The 22,963-nt window shown below is 46.1% G+C and overlaps 1 protein-coding gene across 1 annotated transcript; it reads right to left on the bottom strand.

Annotated features, from left to right (window-relative positions):
* Positions 1-239: 239 nt before the first annotated feature.
* Positions 240-21,673, bottom strand: LOC102062011 (sodium/hydrogen exchanger 2). Its single transcript, XM_074551777.1, has 11 exons — positions 21,505-21,673; positions 19,683-20,146; positions 18,671-18,921; positions 15,260-15,477; positions 11,519-11,715; positions 8,237-8,326; positions 6,006-6,076; positions 4,799-4,963; positions 4,262-4,376; positions 2,108-2,245; positions 240-248 (listed from the first exon to the last, which is right to left on the bottom strand). The coding sequence occupies exons 1-11, from the start codon at positions 21,671-21,673 to the stop codon at positions 240-242; spliced, it is 1,887 nt and encodes a 628-aa protein (XP_074407878.1).
* Positions 21,674-22,963: the final 1,290 nt, after the last annotated feature.

The raw sequence follows: 22,963 nt of genomic DNA, 5'->3' as shown, positions 1-22,963 counted from the left end.
GGCATTTCCCATAATCCACAGGGCATTTCCCACCCTCAGAGGGCATTTTCCATCATCCACGAGTCAGCACAGACACAGAGTGAATCCTACTGCTTTTGCAATTCCCCAAAAACCATTCTGTTCCCCCAAAGCCCAGCTGCAAGCACTCAAAGGAACAGGAGGAACAGCTTTCCCAAAGCTCCTGGATTTCCCATCAAATGCAGCAGAGAAGGGGAAAGCAGGAGCACAAGGGTTAACAATCAAATATCCTTAAAGGAGGGAACGTCGTGCTCAAAATCAGCCGGAGTTTGATGTTGCTCTTTTGAAGTTTAATTATACCAAATGTTCTACAGGAACATGCCATGTTCTTGCCTATCTATTCTGAATTGTAAGTACCAATCAGCATGTAAATGATCAAATTAAATCTTTTAAGTTGTTTGCAAGAGCCAGAACACCTTTCTGGGGAGGAAGGGCTGAGCACCAGCAGCGTTTGGTGCGGTGCTGCTGCTCTCGGTGGGCTCCTCCATGATTGGCATTTCCACAAAGAAACTGGAGTGGAAAAAAGTCCACAGCACTCCTGAGTTCTTGTGCTGTCATGGAAAATTACTACCTAAATAGGGAAGGGTGATTTGTTTCTTTCTAAAAGGTCATTTTGTTCTCATCAGTGATGGAGCTTGGCTGCTCAGATTAGCGATCACAGCTCACACTTGGACAGTGCTCCAGCTCAAGCCATCAAAACCTAAAATTTGGAGAAGTGAGTGAAATTTAGGGATGGCTCAGCAATTACTGCAAGCACCAGCCCTGCCAGAGCTCAAAGAGTGTTTGGACAACACTTTCAGGCACAGGGTAGGATTTCTTGGGGCTGTCCTGTGCAGGGCCAGGAGCTGGCTCAGTGATCCTCATGGATCCCTTCCAATTCTCAATGTTCTGTGGTTCTGCACTGCTGCTGACCTGGGCATTTGGGAGCAAAATATGAAAAGGGTTAAATGCTTTTCCTCTAAAGAGTTACAGAGGATGGGAGGAACTGAAAAAACCAAGCCTGCTCCTCGTGCATCATTCCTGCAAACCTTTCTTTTCCATAGCTAAATGCTGGCCCAGCTTCTCTCGCCAACCTCCAAAAAGCAGAAGTCTTCACCAGGCACAGACATTGTATTAACCCTGTTTCTCCTCTGATTCAGAACATAAACCAACACAGAGCTATGCAAGCAGTAAACTGGAAAAAATTTCATTTCTCACAGGAATCTGGTAAGCAAAACTTCCTTCTATTTTACTTCTTTCAAGCCTGCTCAGAACTGTAGATGTGTTTAAAAACAAAGAACTCACCCCCAGAATGCACAAGAAAGATCACAAAATGCTTCTGTCCCTTCAAAAGAGTTGAGCTGGGGGGGAAAACATTGAGCAGTTTCAAATATTTACACTCTGGACCACTGACAATGGGGGAGACAAATTCCTGTGTTCGATGAAATCTCCCAGAAAAGAAAACACGGGAAAACCAGACCTCAGGATCGACAGAATGAAGCCCAGTCAGTGACATTTGTTAATAGTAAAAGTAAAGAGCTTTCCTAGCACGGGTGGAAGTCACAAAGCACTGAACAGGGCTGTGCTCGGGATGGCTCCTTGCTTTGCCAGGAGCTGGGTTTGGGGCAGTTTTTCCCTTGGTATTTTTCCTATCCAATGGAATACGATTTGGGATTGAGAGCCTTTTTTAAGTTAAAATAGCAAGATTTGTCTTTCAAAGGAAATAGCATCAGCAGTGAGCAGGCTGTGGGGAAGGCAGCCTGTGCTGTTGAGAGTGTAGCTAAGAACTGGAAAAGTACAAGGCCGTGGCTAATTCCAAGTCCTGCACCTGCAAGATAGTGTGTCCTTGGGCCTAGCTGTAGTGTGATAACAAATAGTGAAAGAGACATGAGAAAAGAGAGATGCAACCCCTAAAGAATAGAGAAGAGCTGATGTTGTGGTGTGGCCAATAGACAGTGTAAATTACACAATATTCATGAGCTTATTACTTGCTGTATAAGTGTCTGATGCTCTCTTCAATAAACGAAGCTTGCTGATCTCATATTGAGCATCTCAAGTTTTCCCTGCACCCTACAAATGACTCATTCTGCAACACTGGGCTCCCTCTCACCTCCTTCCTGGAGCTGCTGCAGGTGTCGCTCCCGCCCAGCTCCACCAGCAGGTTCTTGTGCCGCAGGATCAGGAGCTCCTTGGCGCGCTCCGCGGGCTCGCTGTCCCCGGGCAGGGTGTGCCTGTTGTACGCCGGGCCCTGCGGGTGACACAGGGGCTGCTGGACACGGGGACATCGCTGCCATCCTGCAGGAGCCTCCTGCTGCCCTGCAGCCATCCCAGCCAGCTGTGCATGCACTGGTGTGGGAGAGGTGGGGATGGATCAGACACAGAAGGGAGATGGGACTCTGTAGGAGCGTCGTGGGGTAGGACGGTCAGGATGGACGGAGACGAGAGATCTCTGCAGCCAGGTCGTGGAACTTGGGTTGATTGCAAAGGGCCTAGGGGCAGGGCCCTGCTGGGATTTGGGGTTTATTGCAGAGGGCCTGGGTTCAGGGCCCTGCTGGGATTTGGGGTTTATTGCAAAGGGCTTGGGTGCAGGGCCCTGCTGGGATTTGGGGTTTATTGCAAAGGGCCTGGGTACAGGGCCCTGCTGGGATTTGGGGTTTATTGCAAAGGGCCTGGGTGCAGGGCCCTGCTGGGAGCTGCCAGGCACAGCTCAGAGCAGGCCCGAGAGAAGAGAGGGGAAGAGAGAATGAGAGGGTGAGAGAGTGAAAGGGCAAGAGAGTAAAACGGGGTAAGAGAGCCAGGTTCCCATTACAATACAATAAATCTTCTTCTGTGTTGAATATTCTGATTCTCACTAACCAATCTAGTACAAGCTACAAATCCTACAGCATTTACATACAGCCTATAAGAATCATTACATTACCACTCTGTGTTACATTTTAAACCCTAAAAACTCCTCTTTGGGCCCCTTCTGCCAAGTGTAGGGTCTGCTCGGACCCTTGCACCTGCCTGCAAGAAGAGGGTCTTGTTCCATCAAAAGGAGATTACCTTCAGCCAGCCACACCATTGTTTTCCAGTTGTTTAGTAACTGAGGTATCTCAAAGCTTGCTTTCATTTCAATCTCGCTCATAGTTTCTATATTCTCAAAATCTTTTGCCAGACAATCATATTTATAAGGCCTTCCTGTTTCATCTTCTCCAACAGGACTCCAAACTTCTTTTTTTTTTAGTTGAAATCACCCAAGAAATCCCTGAATGACAAGACTGAGTTACACCTGGCATCTAGGTGTCCACATCTAGGTGACTCAGCCCGAGGTGCCTTCACAGCTTCAGCCCCCAATGTTTTGTATTAACCTCACCTTCCATATAAATCATTGGGAATCATAAATCCTCCTTCAAAAGCCACCACCCAGCTAAGTTGAAATATCCCACTAGCACCAGTGGGAGCTGGGATAATGCTGTCTCTACAAGGGGTTAGGCTGGATTAATGCAGGACTAAGCTCAAACTGGAGCTTTGCCTTCTTCTTCATCCCTCCACCATGTCCACAGGTTTTTTCCCAGCCTTATCCCACTGTTTCCCTCAGCTCAGCAAAGGGACAGGAGGAGGATCAGGACAGGCTGATCCCTCTGTGCTGAGCTGCCCATACCAGCCCCACCCTTGAGAACTCTGCATTTTGTGTGCAATCCATGAAACAAAGGCTTAGGTGGATTTTAAGGCTAAGTCTCCCTAGGAACAGCAATTCCAGGTGCTATGTGAAATTCCAGACATGATCCATGACTCTGTAAAAGCAAGTGGGGTTTATGCCCTTTAACCATTGCCACCAGTTCCATGACAAAACTGCTGGGTGGACTTAAAAGCTCTGCAGATTAATTCCCACTCACAGCTTTCTTCCATGAGGAAAAATGTACCATGAGGATCACCCCATCCCTGCTCTGCCCTAGAGCTGCTGCTGGATGTGCTAACCCAGTGCCTGAAGTTCCACATGCTCCTCCTTTCTCCTTTTCCCTGCCGGGTACCGATGCCGAAAATATTCCATGAAATTATAGGCTGACTGGGTGAACCTTTCAAAAGCTGTCAGGCAGCAAACAGAAATGTGCCACTGACTTGGAAACTGGATCTGGCTCCACACAGCCAACTATTCTCTCCTCACAAAGAGACATCCTGGGTAATTATGGAAATATTCATAACATCTGCTCAGGCTGTTCAGATAACCGAGGAAATTTGTGTCATTGGACACTTAAAATATGGATGGAGGGAGAAGTTGTACCGTCCTCCTGATCCGATACAGGTTCCTGGCCAATATTTCCTGCATGTTGTCCAGGACATCAGGATTTGGAGTGTCCTCCAGTTTTTGGTCTGTTATGACAGTCCTGTCGCTGCTGCTGCAAAGGAAAGCAGAACATCTTATTTTTGAAGTGTATCCCCAAATCTCAGTGCCCCTTTGGGATCCCACCACAGCCAATGTGGCCAGCAGCTCATCTCTGCAGATGGAGCTCATGGCAAAGCAGGAATTTGGCACTTGCATCAGAGCTGGGCTGTCCATATGCTCCCTGGTGGATAAAAGAGCCACGGGGAGCTGTGGCAGAGCAGAACCATCTGTGAGGTCTGAAGTGGACATTCAGAACATTTAACAGTGCAAACCCATCCAAAACTGGGCAGAAGCCGGTTCCTCAGAGCACCACTTATCCCTGTAACTCGTGGGGATACAGGCGGCCCTCCACGTGCCACCACCAGCGTCAGGTGCTGCTCACCCACCCCATCATTTTTAGCCCCAGCTGCTGGGTTGGAGGTGGTGTTTGCTCACAGGAAGGAGGGGTGGGCCAGGCCGTGGCCCAGCTGCCCAGCCTGGGCCAGCTCCATGGCGTGCTTGCGCTCCAGCTTCTCGTAGAGCAGCACGATGCTGGACTTGGGCTGGTCGTACTCCCTGAGCAGGATCTTCTGCAGGTATTTGCTGTTGAAATACTCCAGCCTGTTGGAGAACAAAATGAAATGGGTTTGGCCTCTCCCCTGGCTCCCCAGCACCAACAGACCTGAGCAAGGCAGCAGGGTCACAGCCCCACGAGTGCCCCATATTCCATTAAATTCCATTATATCCCATTAACAACTCCTCAGAAATCGATGGTCCAAGAGGTCAGTCCCTAATTATTTCTGCATTACAGTACATGAGTCAAAATATTAAAACTCACTAATTAAAATGAAAACTCCCCAAAAGTACTAGATATATCATGAACTCTTCTAGAAGTGCTACATCTGCAGTAGCCACAGATGTCAACACTTCCAGATTCCCTCTTGAGCCATTTCCTCTTCTTTTCTGCTCAAATTGTTGAATAATTTAGGTTGGAAAAGACCTCTGAGATCATCTATCTCTCTAAGATCTGCTCACAAGCAGTTAGGATGCTTCTCAGCAGCAGTGTCTCCCATACCCTCTAGTGGCACTTCCAAGCATGGGCATTCCTTAAAAATCTCTTCCAGCTGCATCTGTGTCAGGACCACCAAGGAATTAAACCTGGTAGATAGTCTTTTTTGTATATTTTATGGTATTTTTGTATTTTTCTTGTAAATTCTGATGCCTTTTATTTTTAATTTTAAAACGTGTAAACTCCCAGAATTTAATGAAAATTGAACACTTTGCTACAGAAATCTGTAGAGATCCTCTGTAATTTCAGTCCACAACAAGCAGTGCTGCAAACTCAGCTCTTTAATGTTAACTGGGCATAGGCTGCATGTCATGGCCATGGGCTTCCAGCAGATTTCTTTGGGCAAGAAGGGACAAACACAACAGGAAAGGAGAAAGAATCTTTTTAGGGTGATGCAAAAGAGGTGTCTGCAAGCAGGGAAGTGCCTGAAAACCTGGTGTCCTCTTGGACAAGGAAAAGCTGCCCCTCTGTCCCCTCCCTCATACCACGAGGATAAACAAGGCCCAGCTGCCCACAGCGGAAACTTTGGGAATAAAAACCAACCTCCTTTTTTTTCCTACACGTGTACACAGTTGTATTTTGGCAAATCCTTACTTGTCTTTCCAGTAATACTGTCCCCAGTGTCCAGATATATCTTCAATGCCAGCCAGCAAGTGATCCAGGAACTAAAGAGGAGAGAGAGGATTTCACTCTACGCCGGCTGCATACACGATGAACATGGCCAGCAAACAGCAAAAGCCACACACACAACAGGGCATGGGCTGCTTCCAGCTCGGGATATGGAGCTGGGAAACAAGGAGAGAAGGCACTGGGATAACTCTCCATCCCCTCATCCATTGGTGCTGGAGTATGAGTGGTTTGCTTTCAGGCGTGGGCAAGCAGAGGATAAATCCAGAGGGCCGTGAATCTGCTCTCTGTGATGGGTACAGCAGGGCTGATGGCTCCCATCTTCTGGGCCTTGGCCAGCAGGAAAGGCTCATTTTTGGGGTTTTGAGGACAATTTGTCTCAGGAAATCAGTGTCTTCACGATATAAATGTAGGTAACACATAAATGTTAATCCTGAATAATAAATACTGCCCTCCCCCAGATACTTCCCACTAAATAAAATCATCATATCATACTGTATAATAATACATTACTATTTTTTTAAATTATTTTTGAAATCCCAGCCTGGTTGGGTTTTCCACCTCAAAGTTAAATCCCTGTAATTTCCCAAACTGCTTTCCCTCCTAATGGAATCTCTAAACTGGGAGAGGGCTCTGCTCTGCTGCCCTCCACACTCAGGTACTGATGATCCTGGAACTTCCTACAGCTCTGAATTTTTTAAAAACTATCTCTTTGGGGGGTCAGAGACAGAGAAGTTTCCAAGCAGCTGGCTCAGCCCTGCAGCCTGGTGTGGGTTTAGTGCCCTCACATGGCTGCTGGCAGCTGTGAGCTCCACAAACACAGCACTGGAGGGAAGCACTGAAGTGTCCCATCCCTGGGAATGTCCCAGGCCAGGCTGGACAGGGCCTTGAGCAACCTGGAATAAGGGAAGGTGTCTCTGCCCATGGCAAGGGGTGGAATGAGATGAGTTTTAAGATCCAACCCAAAATAATCTGATTCTTTGGAATTACACTCACGCACTCTGATCATCACTCCTACGAGCAAGAATATCCCAACTATCCAGATGGCAAAATAAATTTGAGGAAGAAAACTGCTTCTGGCTTCTGCATCCCTGATTTCCAACTATCTGCATTTTTACCTTCTCTACTTAATTGGTGCAGGGCCATTTTCAGCTCACACCTCCTGATAAACACATTTCTGAGATAATTTACCATTCATATCCTAACAAAAGAACAAAATCTTCTCTGTTCATGACTGGAAAAGTCTGTGTTAACCTCAGACAAAGTCCTGCAGTCCAACCCCATTGTGAGGATGCCAAACAGGTTTTACAAATGTCCTCAGCCCCAATGGCTTTATTGCTAAAGAAACAATGACAATAATATTGCTGAAGGAGCCATACCCACAGAAACATGGCTGGGATTGAACAATTAGATTCAGAAATATATTAATTTTCCATTGAATGCAGATGAAAATGCAAATGCTCAGGTGAGTGGGAGAGCAGCTGACCTCATGGAGCTGAGCCTCTCCTTGAAGTCCTCCGTGACTACAAATACCAACATTTGGGTGGTGAGAACAAGGGGAATGAAATACTACCTTTGAGTTATGGATGTAGAATCACAGGTTGGATGGGAACTTACATCTCATCTCATTCCAGCCCCTGCCATGGGCAGGGACACCTCCCACTATCCCAGACAGCTCCAATCTCCACCCAACCTGGCCATGAATAATTCCAGGGATGGTGCACTTCAGATGTTCCCTCCAATATAGCACCAAACTTATCTTCCCTTTCCTTATTTTTTGCAAAAATATCCAACCCAGTGGTGGTGATGAGACTGGAAATTCCTAATCCTAAAAGCAACATGGAAATTCCTAATGCTAAAAGCAATCAAACCTCATTTTCTTTCTCTTGTTCCAGAGACCAGAGAAATTGGAGTTAGGTCAGAGCTTAAAGTTTTGGATAAGAAATCATCTTTTTCTCTCATGTTTGTGCACTACCCGATGTTACCTCACCCTGACTGGTGGCTGCTCTTCCAATGCAAAAAAATAAAAACCCCATGGTTAGGAAGCTGAACAGGACTTCCAACATGGAAAGGGGCTGGTACAACTGCAGATTTTGCAAATTTGGGTAAAACTGCAGATCTGCAGGGTCCCTGGAGACACACACATTGCAGGAGGTACCAGAAAGCTCTGGTCATGTTTTGATGGATGCTCCACTTACCCTGATGTGGATCTGCTCGCCCACAGTGGGAGCACTCTCCCTTTTCCTCTTGACAGCCAACAGGTCAACGAGGGGACGGATGGTCATTCCCTGCAGAGTAACCACAGACAGAAATCAGCCTTTCCTCACACCCAATTTTCCTGCACTGGAACAAAAGCCATCAGCGTGGGGCTGAGCCACAGTGACCCTGTTCTGGTGTTTGAGCAGCCTCCCTCACCTGCCCTGCTTTCCTGGCAGGATAAAACCTGCAAAGCTTCAACAGGACTAGAAATTGTTCTCCCAGGTGTACCCCAAACACTTTGTTTGCTCCTGGTAGGAACCTGTCAATGGAGAGGAACTCACAGGGAGGCTTCAGGATGGAGGGAAGAAACTTTCACTCGCCTCCTTTGGCCTCTCTGAGACCACAAAAAGCCAACCAAGAATTCCAAGGTCAAGCCTGTGGTTTGCTGTTGCTGTGTTTGTGGTTTGCTGCTGCTGCTCATGGCCTCCCAGATGGAAAGGGGCTCGAAACAATCCAAGTTCAAATGCCTGAAATGGGGATAATCCCTGAGATTTCTCAGCATGGAGCCTCCACCAGCAATTGTCTGCTCACCCCTTCAGCACTGTGTGTCACACACCACTACTCCAGAGATCTCTGATGGCCAGACAGTGGCTGAGCTTCCTCATCAAAGCATCCACCTGGTGGGAAGGGTCAAGGAAAAATTTTAATATCCTTTAAGCCTCGTGAGAGAACTAAAATGCTGCTGTGGTGTGTTTCTTAGTCCGGCTTCCGCATGAAATGACTTTTCTAGGACATGTTTACAGCAAAAATGATGGAGTAGTTGATGTTTATGACTTCTGAATGTCACAAATGCTGGCACGGAGAAGAGTTGAACACATTTTTAATTGTAGAAACAATTAATGTGTCATTTTAATAGCTAATAGCAATAAAAAATGTGTCGCTATTGAGTCAATAACACAGAACGCACAAATTCCAGAATAACAGATATTACAAAAATTAAGGAGAGACTCTGCAATTTGGCCTCTTGCCTTCCTGGATAATCAGCTGCAGTTGTTTCCATTTTAAAGCAGTATTTGGGACTGTTATGGGAATCCCACATGTCATTCCAGCCACACATCATTTCCCTGCACACCTGCAGGTCCCCTGTGCTGCTCCTCCATCCACCAGGGAAAACTCATCCCAGGGAGTGTCTGACAGCTCCATCACAGCTCACACATTTTCCACCTCCAGAAATCCAGTGGGACAGCGCAGGCATCAAACAACCTGCCCCTTTCACAATTATTCATGCTCAGAATTTCATGGCAGAGGTCAGGGGCCAGTAAGGTGAGGGAGTGAACTTCCAGCAGTATTTGATTTTAAAACCACACCAAGAGGCAGAACAATGAGGGGAGGTTTGTGACATTCCAGACAAGCCCAGAGAGCTCCCTGGAGAAGTTCCTGGTCTGCGTGGCACACAGCCAGCCTGCTTGGAAGCACTGAGGAGCTGACAATGGCTCAGGCAACCTCCTCAAAATGATTAACCAGGCTTGTTGTGGGAAGAGCCTCATGCAACTGGGTTAGGAGGACCAAAAGAGAGAAGTTTCCTGGCTTGTGGAATGCTCTGATAGAGCCACGGGTGGCCAAGCCCAGCAGCTCACAGTGCGGTCATTCCTCTGTGGCACGAGGGTTTCCAGCCAGCAGGGCCAGGATTTCCAAAGGAATCACAGATGTGGAGGGTTTGAGCCAGCCCAGAAGGGCCCAAATCACCTCTGCCTTGGTTTCTGTCCTATTTTAACACAGACACTCCCCAACAAGTCTATATTGAGATAATTGTGAATATAAAGAAAACATTCCACATAAAGCAAGAACAGAAATGTCCTCTATGTACACAAGTTGTTTCACAGCCAATATTTATCTTGCCCTTTTCACACAGAGTGACGACAAAATACTCTGGGATGGTAAAATTACTTCCTCCCCAATAATCCATCAATGTGTCTGGCAGCAGCACCACAAACTTGATTTGCAAACCCTGGTTTTTGAAGGGTCTGTTACACTTACCCACCTTTTCCTGTGCTGAGCTCATTCTGCCTCAGGTTTTATATAATTTTCCTCTTTTTCCCTGCCCTGTTGTGGTGGTGCCCTGGCAGTGCAGGTCCCTGCAGCCCAGCTCAGCCCTCTGCAGACACAGAGCTCCTGGAAGGCTGAGGGTCAGGGGGGCTCCCCAGCGACACAGGGACCCTGTTTAACTCTCACCCTTTTGCACGGGCTGACTTCACCAGCTGAGCTTCGAGGTTACACAAAAGCCCTTGGATTTCCCAAAGCCTGGAGCTGCTGCCTGGAACAACCTTTGTGTGAGGCTCGGGAGAGGGAGCGGCCTGCACAAGCAGGCATGCCTGGGGACCCGGGCTTTTCAATGTCTCACCCACATTTGCATCTTAAAACTTGTCAAGCTCCACCTAAGCACATCCCCCATGCTGGTGGCCCCTGCTCTCTCCTTTCAGGCTGAGGCTGTGCCCTGTCCCACTGCCCTGCAGCGCCCAGCTCTGATCCCATTGGCACAACATGCTCTGATCCATCCTCCAGCTCAGGATGAGGATTTGGGTGGATGTGGGGAAGCAAAACCAACCCCAACACTCCACATTGTCCCAGTGCTTGACACCCACCAGAGGGGTTCAGTCAGGAAAAGCAGAAGGAGTTTGCTCTGAGGGTGATGCTCGGCCATGGGGCCCCTCTGCAGCTGCCACCATGAGCCACCATCTCCCGAAGGCACAGAAACTCCTCTGCTCCTGGGCAGCAGCTCCTCTTGGATCTCATCTCCTTGACCAGGAGCTCACAGGGAGCTTTTCTACATGAGATCTTTCCCAAACATCAACATCCCACTCACTTCAGTCCTGTGGAGATCCACTCTTAACTTTTTAGGATAAACAGCAGGTGGACATCAGCCTAGCTCACTCCAGCACCAGACAACCCCAACTTTTCCACCACAGCCTCCTTCAAATGTGGCTGTGTTTGCCAGAGGAACCAAGAGCTGTACTTTAGAGAAGCCCTTAGAGACCTGCTGCTGGTCAGAGAAGAGCAGGGACACATCCGAGATCCCACAGAAAGCTGCAGGAAAGGTTTTACCACTAGATGTCACAGCAATGCTGAGAGCTGCTGCTCCTCCGAGTCCTGGAACACCACAATTCCTTAAAACTCAGTGTTGGAGCACCAGAATTTACAGCCCCAGCGAGAGGGAGAGGAACCTTCTCCACCAGACCCTGGAGGGGACCCAATCCTGAATCTGAGCCCAACACTGGCTTTACCTGCACGAACACGGTGAAGAGGATGACAACAGTTGTTGCTGCAATGAAGAGCTTTTTCCTGTGGAAGTCGGGCAGCAGGAAAACCAGCGAGAAGCAAATGGCCCCTCGGAGCCCCCCGTAGGCAATGATGAACTGGTCCTTACTGGTGATGGTGTTCACGTGAAATCTGTTCACAAAGAAAGTCAGCACAAGAACCCCTGGAAAGCAGGAAGGTAGATTGAGGCACATCAGTTAAACAGAACAATTAGAGAAAACTCATGATCTTACATCTTCCAGTAAAACATCACAAAATTGAGAAACACCAACTACAAGGACATGCCAGGGCACAAGGGGGTATATTCCCAATACACCACGGGGGAACTTTTCTCCCAGTCTGATTCAACAGGTTGAACTTTGCTTTGTGCAGATAAAACTTAATCCTCAACATATTTCTAATTGGAGAGATTACAAATATTGACTGGCTACAGTCCTGAAATATTAATTGATTTATTCTAATTGGTGCTAACAAATGACTGAATTGCTGAGGTTACAAATGCTTTTGAGGCAAATCATCAGCAACAACTTAACCACAAATTGCCCTCCTATTTGCCAAAGTTTCCAAGCAGTAGCTTGGAAAAGTAGCTATATTCGACCTGTGTTAATGTTATTTCTTTCCCTCAGATTTATACTACACAAATTGAAGGCCAGGTGAGGTGACACAGCAATTGCTGTGATTTACAGCCATTTGCAAATGCACAACCAGATGCAGAAAGGTACAAAAAGTCACGCCTTAAATCAGTAGGCCGTGATTTTAATCCCAATGGATGTGATAAACATCCCATTTCCCAAAGATTAACAGCCATTTTGAGAACTGATGGCACCTCCTGTCACTGACTTTTGTTAGGAATTCGCTGGAGCCACAGCACTGTTGCTTTTCTAGAGGGTGTTTGCAAAAGAAATAAAACCAGTGCATTTATTATGTACATATCAAACATCTTCCCACACACCTCCAGCTAAAAATAGCAGAACTTTTACTGTACATTGGAGGAGTGTGAGGAAAACAAAAAGCTGGGCATGTTTGGGAATAGGGAACTCAGTAAACTGAAGCCTGTGGCACCTTCCCCATCTCTGGAGCTCTGCAGAACTGGTGCCCAGACCAGCAGACAGGAAGCACTTGAGTGTCAAGGTTCTTTGCAACTTAAAAAATAAATAAAACAAAGCCTCCCTCAGATCACATCCATCCCTACTCTACAGCTCAGGCAGCGCCGATGATTTAAAGGAACAAAATTTACTTGAGCTGATATCCTGGCCTTTGTCTTAATTTAATCCTTCCTCATAAATTATTATTAGCATTCCCTAAACTAATTCAAGGCCAGTTTGCTCCAAGAAATGACATACAATTAATCATTCTGAGCAGAATGTATTTTCTCCTGCAGATACCTTGGGAAAGAGCAGGAGGAAATCTCCCCAGGGCTTGGATATCAGCAGAGCCCCAGTGCTGCCATGCAAGGCTCCACTTTCCTTTTTAGATGATCTTCCTCATACCAAAGGAATTCCCCAGTTTCAGCAGAATCATTTCTCAAACATTTAAAGCACTGAGAGTGTTCCGTGAAGGACTGGGATACAGTTTACACACCAATCCCAGCACTGCCCACCCAAAAATCCCCAATTCCTGCAGGGAAATGTGGGGACACCTCCATTTTCTGGATCAGTGCCTTAAGCACCTCCAGAATCCTGGAATTAAGATTGGAAAAACCCTTGGAGATTATCAGGTTCAACCATTCCTCCAGCACTGCCAAGGCCACCACTAACCCATGTCCCCAAGTGTCACAACCACACGTTTTTTGAACATGTCCAGGGCTGTTGTCTCCATCACTGCCTTGGGCAGCCCATTCCAATGTTTGGCACCCCTTCCCACAAAGAAATCTTCCCAACTATCCAATTATTAATGAATTAATATTAATTAATTAATCCAGAGCTGCTGGATGGCTCAGAGCAGGCCAAGGTCTAATCTCAACCACTCCAAGGAGGAGTTTCCCAGTCTGGCTTGGTGCAGCCCCTTCCCAGTTCTCACCCTCCCAGCTTCCCAGGAAGGTGCTGCAGGACAGAACACCCTGCTCAGGAACACCCAGACAATCTCTAACCCTGGTTTGTGTGTTCTTATTTAATTCCAGGAAGATTTTCACTGGAGAAGCGTGGCTGCAGCCTGAGCCCTTCCCTAATAATGTGCTGCATAATTGAAGCTGCTCTCAGAAGGGCTGTGCTTAGGGGGGATTTTTGGGGTACTTTTGTAGCATTGCTATATTCTTGTATCTTGCAATGAAGAATTTTTTAACTAAAAATAAAAAATCAAATTCACTGAGAACTCCTTTTATCTGAGCAAATAATTTAAGAGAAATCACTTAATGGAAATAAAACATGTGAATGTATAAAAAACTGACTAATGAGCACATTTCCAAGTATGGTGCACAGTTATTAAAACAAACTTTGGCATGTCCTAACAGCCAATAAACCCCATTCTGCTCTGCCTTGCTAATCATGCCCTAACCTATTTAAACAATTTCTTGAAGTGTCTGTCAAATTTGAGTTCACTGCTTGACTTACTGGTTTGTAAACATAAATCCTGTCGAACGTTTTTAAGTGCTCGAATTCTTTGCCAAAAATGTGTGCTGTTATTTTCACAAATATTGTTAAGATATAAAAATACCCATAACTGAGGCACTCGTTAGGTGCCAAGCACCATAAGAGGAATGGAGGTCCAGCCTTTCCCAGCATGGAACCAGCACAAGATGCAACTGAGGAGAATGGAAACAAAGCACATCTATTTTTTTCTGGTCATTTTCAATGCGTGAAAATGGGATCCCAGGGAATCCTGGAACCAGGACTTGGGTTTGCATTGTAATTGTGGCCAAAGAAACTGCAGAGATGAGTTATCAGTAGAGTATTTTCCTGCCTTGCCCCTCATTATCACCAAACCTTGGTCTCTTTATCGCTGTGAGGTTGGTCACACTCCCTGATGGGTTTTTCAGGGATGCTGTAGATTCTCCATCCATGGAGATAACCAAAAGCCACCTGGAACATTCTTGCCTGTCTGACCCTGCTCGAGCAGGGGGTTGGAGCAGATGATCTCCACAGGCCCCTGCCAACCTCAGCAATTCCCCAGTTCTGCCACTCTCAACCCTGAACTGAAATTCTCGAGCAGGAGCATCCTCACAGTTTAAGTCCCAAATCTCATCTGGAATGAGAGCTACTGGAATGTTCCTCCAGCTTCCCAGTGAAGGATGCTGCTGTACACCAGCTTGTTATGAATTAAATCCCTTAAATTCAGAGGATTTTCATGGATCTCTCACCCCAAGGTAGGTACCTACAAATTCCCTCCTGCTGGGAGAATTCCAAGGGATTAAAAAACACTGAAATGGAAAAGGAGATTGTGGCAATGAAGGAGGGTAAAGGAACACCATGGCAGAAAAGGGACATTGATAAAACAGATCTCATGAGAGCTTCTATCCAGCACCAATGACTGCAAGAGCAGGGAACTGCAGCAAAATGCAAGATTTGGAACTGAGTGAGATGGAGGAGCAGGAAGCATTGGCTGGTATGTCCCAGTCCAGTCTGAGCATTCCCATCTGGAATAATCCCACTGCAGAGTGAGCAGGAAAGGAGGATGGAGGGGCAGAGCACCCTCTCAGCTGATGGAATCTCATTCCTCACTCCCATAAACAATAACACACGTGAAAACCCAAGATCCACAATTTCCCCTACCGAGTGCCCTCCAAACGAGGCAGAAAATGACCGTGAAGCAAATGTAGGGCCAGTTCCACTCGTGGTTTTCTCCAATGGTGGAAACTCCGAGGAAGATGAAGATGAGGGTGTCGCTCACACTGCTCCACATTTTCATGAAGTACTTGACTGTGGTGTGGGACTTGAGGGAGATGTTGGCCTCCACGTAACGCTTCATGCCCATGGCACAGGAAATGATGCTGAGGAAGTGAAAAATAAACAACAGAAAATAAATATGTTTGAAATATGAGAAGAAAAATATGTTTTTCTACTTTAACACAGAAAATCAACATATCAATTATAAAAAAATGGAGTTTCATCAAGTCTTGGATGTTTGCAGACATTTCACTGAGCGCTGTTTCACTTCCTGCATCAGGCCAAGAGTATCAGGACCACCAGGACAATAAAATACTTCATAGGTTGCCCAAACTGTCCAAATGTGGATTTTAACAGGTGAACAATTCATCACCTGTTGCATTTTATCAGAGCACAAAGCAACACCTCCAACTAACACCCAACTCTTCCCATCCCCACACGCAGTTTCCAGTTCTTTAACTTTGCCAAACTCTGACCTTGCAATTGCCTGGCAATTTTTCATGGATAATTGGTTCTTCAACTTCCAGGGAACATGGCATTAGCCTAATTCGTCAGCTTTTCAAATCAATGTATTTTCAGGCCAGCAATCCTAGGAGGTCAAAAATCAATACATTTGCAAGCCAGCAATCCTAGGAGGTCAAAACAATTGAGCGCTCAAAGTGCTGAAACTCCGTTTTTTTTATATTTTAATCCGGACCAAACATTTTTGTTCTAAATATTGCAGCAGGAATAGAAAAAGGGGTTTAAATTTCCAGGATCTGGCTTGTAGTGCCGTTTGGTAAAGCCATCCATATTTTTATTGCACTGAAAACTGATTCCACAGGGAACATCAAAATGTTGGATCACAGAAAAGCCAACAGAGAAGCAGTTCCTTGGCTTCTGGGTGTGACCAGGACAGGTAAGTGACCCAAACAAAGGTGTTGAGAGAGGTGGTGGCTCACCCAGAACTATCAATTAAGAGATGCTCAGAGAACTGCCAGGCAATTATTGCTTTGCACTGAAAATGCCCTGTTTAACCCCAGAATTTCACTAACATTTTGCATTATTTTGAAGAGAAACATTTGGGTCTGTTTGAATTTAAAATTGGGCTTTAGGGAGAGGATTTGTGGCAAAAGCAGAGGATAGGAAAGGCCAGAATTGGGAAAGTCACAATGCTTTTGCTGAGGAATGGGATCCTCTGTTTTCCAGCAGCAGGAAACCAAGATTCAAGTCCCTTTTTCACCAAATTTTGAATTCACATCTTTCCTCTCCTAAAAAAATGTACCAGTACATAAAAATACTCTAACACAGGTCTGGTTTGATTTATCCTTTTTAGGTCTGGCTTGCTTTGCCAGAAAGAGCAACAGGGACTGAACCACTGAACCACAGACTGGAAAAAAAATAAATTCTTCTGTTACTGTGTCTGCCTCATAAATAGTGGGGAATATAGTCCAGTTAAAAACTAAGAAATCCAAGTACTTATGGGCAAGTGACTTCCAGAGCTGTGGTTTTGGGGAATGCTTATTGGAGAATGGACAGGGGATCACAGCACAGTCACAGAAAGAGAATAAACTTGTCTAAAGATGAACACTGCCACCAAAGCAAGGGGGAGGGAAAAAGAGAATAAGAAAGGAAAAAAATCCAACTAAAACCCATTTGCAGAACAGTTTCACAGACTAAGCTGTATTCAGATTTTTTTATATTTTTCTGGAGTATGTAGAATTGATTTTTTTGGCAATCAAATTATTTTTTCAAAGACACAAACTGCCAAAAGCTGCTTCTTATAATACAGTATTCCCTGGCCACAACAGAATGAATTGTTTGAACTCCAGATCTATAAGACAGGCATTTATAATTTGGCAATTAGAAGGGCACAGTGCAGGAATCAGCTGCCTTTGCCATTGTTTTGCTTTAGAAAAAAATGCATTATTCAAAAGAACAGCAAATGGGTTCCATAATGGGTACAGCAGATTGTGATTGATAGAAGGAGACACCATTAGGATTGAATGTTTTCTGCTCCATGATGATTATGCAGCATATTTATTTCACTGTTCTGTCCTGCACTCCTATAAATAGGCTTTTCCTACCTATTCCCAGAGCTGGAATTGTTTTCAGTAACACTCAAATATTGCTCCTATTAACCAGTGGAGGAAACAAAATCTGCAAGACACAGGGATGGTTGATATCCAAAGCAACATCATTAGTTTTAAAATAGAAAATAGATCTCCCAGATACCTCTGTGCTGAGTTGGGAGCCCACTTCATTTTTTATTTTCTTTTTATCTTCCTTCTCATCAGCTGCACAGTTGTTTACACTGCAGCCACTGATGCAGGGTAGGTGCATTTTGGTGTCTTTGGGGGAATATTAAATGGTTGTGATCCTCAGCACCAGCTGACTCAGTTTGGGCAGGAGAAACACACTCAATACAACACAGGACTGGATCCCTCTGGTTTTCCTCTCTCTCTGCTTTCCAAGGTGGGATTTTGGTGAACATTGGGGTCTTTCTGGCTATTTTTGTCTCAGCATCTGCTCTGACAGTGAGATGTCCAACGAGGTAAGCACAAAGCTTAATTAGTCCCTAAATCTGAACGATCTGGCTCAAAATTATTCATTTTATTAAAAGATCTACCCAGGTAAAAGAAAATTAAGTGAGCTGAATGAATTTCTGACAGCTTTGGCTGAAATTGGCCAGCAGATTCCCAATGTTGCTGGAGACAGAGGTGTTGGTTGACACCTGAGGCCAGACATGAGCTGTGTCTGAGCTTCTGGAGCCAAGTCACAATCTCCAAAGCAGAGGTTTCCATTAGAATCCTCTGCTCCCAAAAAGCAGGAATATTTCAGGCTTCAGTTCCTGCCCCATCACTCACTGCTGTCACACCAAGGCTGCCAGGCAGGACATGCAGATGGGGAAGGGGATGTGAGAACAGAAGTGCTGCAAACCAAGATCAAACCTTTCCAAGGAGCTGACTAAATTCTCCTTGTAACTCTTCCCATGTTGGTTTTGACTGGGCCATGTGGAAAATAACAAAATAAACTAAGAAACTTCTTCTGGCTCTGCCAAACCTGCCAGACCTCTCACTGTTGGAACATCCAGCCTTTCCAAACAAAAACCATGGAGCTCAAACAAACATTCCTCAATAACCTACATAAATCCACCATCAGCCATCGTTGTGCAATTTGGGAAACAGAATGACACTTGGAGAGGGGCCTGCTCTTCGTTATACACAGATTTCCAAATTTTCAAGTGTTTTTGGGTATTTTTCAGTGAATATAGGCAGGGAGTTTTCCTGGAGAGAGGAGCTGCAGGGCCTCACTTACGCCACGATGCCGGAGAGGTGGAACATCTCTGCAGTGAGGTAGGACAGGTAGCTGTACAGGAACACAAAGAGGGGCTCGATGACACGGATGTCCTTGGTGAAACGCGTGGTGAAGGCAGCAGTGAACCCAAAACTCAGCCCCACTAAAACTCCTCCCAGCCCAACCACGAAGAATTTTCCAATTCCAGCAAAAACATCCACGCTTTTGATGGTGGGCATTTCACAGAAAGAGCGAAAGAGTTTGTAGAGCACCTGGGGGGGAAGGAAAGAGGGAAACAGCTGTTAACTGGATGTTCACCAGACATGCTCATGACACCAAATACACATTACACCAAATGCACCAAATGCACTGCCGGGATTTCTGCCAGTGCAGCGTCACCTCCTGCCCAGGAGCTCTGGCTCCCACCAGGGGACTGCTGTGGCCCTCATGGACATTTCTGTCCCCAGACACAGAGTAAAGAGAAACCTGAAAACTTCTAAATTCACCCGAATACTGCCCAGGACCTCAGTGCCAGAGAATTGGAACAGGATTCTCTGCGAGAAAGAGTTGTTGATGACTTTTCCCTCAACAAATCACAGAATCACTGAGGTTGAAAAAGCACTCCAAAATCATCCAGTCCAACCAATAACCCAGCACTGCCATGTTCACCACTAAACCATGTCCCCAGGCGCCACATCCACACAGTTTTTAAACACTTTCAGGTGTGGTGACTCCACCACTTCCTTGGGCAGCCTGTGCCAATGCTTGACTGCCTTTTCCATGAAGAAATTTTCCCAATGGCCAATCTAAGCCTCTCCTGGTGACACTTGAGACCGTTTCATCTCATCCTGCCATTTGTTCCCTGGGAGAAAAGATCAACCCCCACCTGGCTACAGCCTCAGCTCAAGGAGCTGCAAAGGGAAATTAAAGGGAAATGAAGTCTTCCCTGAACCTCCTTTTCTGCAGCTCTTCCATCCCCTCACTCAGCACCATCCTCTGCAGGTTAAACACCCCAGCTCAGGCTGGTCCTTACCACGGTTACGGCATCATTGAGGAGCGATTCCCCAAAAACCAGGATGTGCAGCTTCTCGTTGACGTGGATCTCCTCAAAGACAGCCAGCACGGCCACGGGGTCCACGGCGGCGATGAGGCTGCCGAACAGGAGGTTGTGCAGCAGGGACACGTCCTGCAGCCGGAAGGATTTCACCTGGCAGATGCCATACAGGGAAAAGCCGATCCCAAACACGTTCCAGATGGTGCCCACCACGGCGTAGAGCAGGATGGTGCCGATGTTCTCGAAAAAGGGGCGGCTGGGCATGAAGTAGCCGGCGTCCAGCACGATGGGGGGCAGGAGGTAGAGGAAAAAGATGTCGCTGTCCATCACTGGTGGGGATCTGTCGTTTAACCCATAGATGATTCCCCCCATGATGAGCCCCACAAAGATCAGCAAACAGCTCTCGGGAACGACGGAGGGCAGCTTGTTGTAGAGATGGAACCCTGCAGGGCAGGGAAGGGTAAAAGCGGTGTTATCTCACCAAGGTCCCCACACTCCCACTGTCAGCAGGTTACACCTCGGAGCAGCACAAATAAATTCACACAGTGAGGGTGAAGTTGCTCAGAAATTGGTTAGAAAATCTGAAAGTTACTGAGAATACCAAACTTTCTCAAATTACTGTCTGTTCAGACCTCATTTCATCATAGCATAAGGTTAGAGATATATATTGAGGTAATAAACAAAAAGTAGTAATCTGCATAAATAAAATAGTATTTGGAATTATTAATTATGTAATCTAGTCAGCAGCCCATCTTCAGCGCTAACAGAAATAGCAATTTCTAATTTTAAAGACAATACAGTTTCTATACATTTAAAAAAAAAATCACAAAAACCCTTCCCATTAATTATAAACAGGTCCACTTTTAATAGCATTTAATCATTAGCATTTAAAGCTAAAAAATGTCCAATCAAGCCTCTCTTGTGCAATGCCCAACATTAGAAAAACCACCACAAGTACAAGGTGAGTTATTAAAAGAAAAAGTCATTGAAACAAACCTAATTAGAACAAAAATAACAATTTTTAAAAATCTCTGATCATTATTATGCCTTCATGCATGTGACTAGAATTAGGGTCTCATTATGCAGCATGAAATTAGACAGACAAAAAGACTCTTTCCATCTGAAAAATTCTAATCAAACCCAATCTTAGAAACTTCTCCATTCTGAGGAAAAGAAATACAAGGCAAAAAGATGCCTTAAGATAACTTTTATAGCAGCAATTTAACAGAATTTAAGACAATTCCTGGAGAAAAATATTTTTATATAATTTTCACTTGCCTGTGCCCAGTTTTTCAGAGGAAAATAAATCTTTCTTAGATGACCTTGCATGGACAACCAACGCACTGAGATTTTATTTTAGGCAGCCTGGACACGGATGGAATTATTCCTTGACCAGACACATGGCACTTTTCTAAGAATAAGGAATCTTCATTTTAAGATGAAAATGTCAGTGGACCACCTGCACAGAGCGTGGCTGGCAAGGAAATCAAGGGGAACACACACCTTGGTGCGTCCTGCAGTTAAATCAAATTCCTCCTCCTAGAAACCCAGTATTTTCCCTCCTAACAGGAACAGCACTCCCAGGTGTGAATTTCTAGATGGAAAATCACCATTTCCAGATGGAAAACCACATTTCCCTAAAATGCAACCTGTTTTCCACCTGTGCAGTGTCTCTGGCACACAGCATGCGAATTCCGAGTTTTGGCGCATTACCTCAGGTTCTAAAGCAGAGCAGAAATGGAGCAAGGCCACACCACCACAGAGACGCCCCATCCCTCCTCATCCTCTCAGGAGGCCTCACCTATTTTGGCCAGGGATGCCAGCATGATCCAGAGGGTGATTTCAAAGGGCACCTGGACGTGCTGATAATCCAGAGAGAAGAAGGCGTGCTCCGAGGATTCGTTGCCCGGCGCGTCCTCGGCAGCCCAGCTGACGTTCTCCAGCCCCACGTCCTCCAGGGCTCCCACCATGCAGGAGAGCCAGGAGCCAGCCAGGACAGCTGCAGCTCTGCACCCCTGGCTCTCCATGGCCCTGGAAGCCGCAGCTGCTCCTGCTGTGGTGGGTCAGCGGTTGGAAGCGCTGTTTGAAGCGCCAGAGCTCGTGGGGGAGGATGCAAAGGGAGGAGCAAATGTTCCACCTCAGGCTGGTTTCCCTCCCTGGTCCATCAGCTTCCAGCTGGGAGATCCCACTGCAGAGTGGTGCTTTTTGGTGCCACGAGCCCAAATAGGGGCTCCTCCTGTGGATGCTTCGTTGAGGAAATGCCTCGTGCGCCCTCAGACCAATGGCACAACTCACGTTTTACTCCCAGCTCTTGATGTGTTTTGGCTCCCAGTCCCTCATAAACCACTCTTGGAGGGGAAAAAAAATAATCTTCACTGCTGTTAGAACAGACCCACATACCATAAAAAAAACCATCCTGAAACAGCTCCATCACACAGGGGGCTTCCCTGGATGTCTGCAGTGCCCACACAAAGAACACAACACAAACATCACTGGAAATCAGTTTTCATTTGGTGAAACAAGCAAATCACCCAGTTTGTTGGGCTAAATACAGAGCTGCAGGAACAGAGGGCACCTGTGTGGGACAAATAAGGCTCCACAATTGCTTAAAGCTTCCTGTAAAAAAGATTAACAGGAAAAGTTATCTTCATCTCTCTTGAAAACATCAAAAACTGAGTTGCTCAGAATCATTGGAAAAATGGAAAAATAAAGGTAGTTGCAACAGTGTTTAACAAAACAGTGGAGGAGAAACGTATTGGGTCAAATTCCTCCATTGTGAAGCTTCATGTAGGCTGGTGATGCTTCAAGAGGCACAGATTTAGCCCAGAGAACACTGGTAATTAAAATCTGGGGCTGCTGCCAGACAGATCGATGGCCTATTTGCTCCCTAAGTGACACCACAAGGGAGTGCCAGTGACAGGCTGGTGACTGACCCACTTCTGAGCTGTGGGGCGCAGGACACAGATCCTCAGCACCACCCCCTGCTCCTCATCCCTTTGCAAAGCAAGAGGAGGATGCATTCTGGAAGGCAGGAGGGATGCAGTGACACCCTCAAGGAGCAACTTCTTTCTGCTTTACCAGGGTTCACTTGGATTTCCTTGAATCTGACAATGGTTTGGGTTGGAAGGAACCCTAAAGCTCATCTCATTCCAATCCCCCATCTTTGGGACATCTCCCACTACCCCAGGTTGCTCTGAGCTCCATCCCTTGGCACTTCCAGGGCAGCCACAGTTTCTCTGGAAAACCTGTGCCAGGGCCAC

Source organism: Zonotrichia albicollis, chromosome 14 (genome assembly GCF_047830755.1).
Source record: "Zonotrichia albicollis isolate bZonAlb1 chromosome 14, bZonAlb1.hap1, whole genome shotgun sequence".
In the NCBI taxonomy this organism is placed as follows: domain Eukaryota; kingdom Metazoa; phylum Chordata; class Aves; order Passeriformes; family Passerellidae; genus Zonotrichia; species Zonotrichia albicollis.
Note: the sequence above shows the minus strand (reverse complement) of the source record. Positions and strands in the feature narration are given on the sequence as shown.

Coding starts and splice junctions, on each gene's coding strand:
- LOC102062011 (XM_074551777.1), bottom strand. CDS start 21,673: ATGGTGGGAGCCCTGGAGGACGTGGGGCTGGAGAACGTCAGCTGGGCT. Junction 15,478..18,670: donor CACCTCTCCGGCATCGTGGC/GTAAGTGAGGCC, acceptor TCACTTCCTCAG/CATCATTTCCTGTGCCATGG. Junction 8,327..11,518: donor TCTTCACCGTGTTCGTGCAG/GTAAAGCCAGTG, acceptor GTTACTCTGCAG/GGAATGACCATCCGTCCCCT.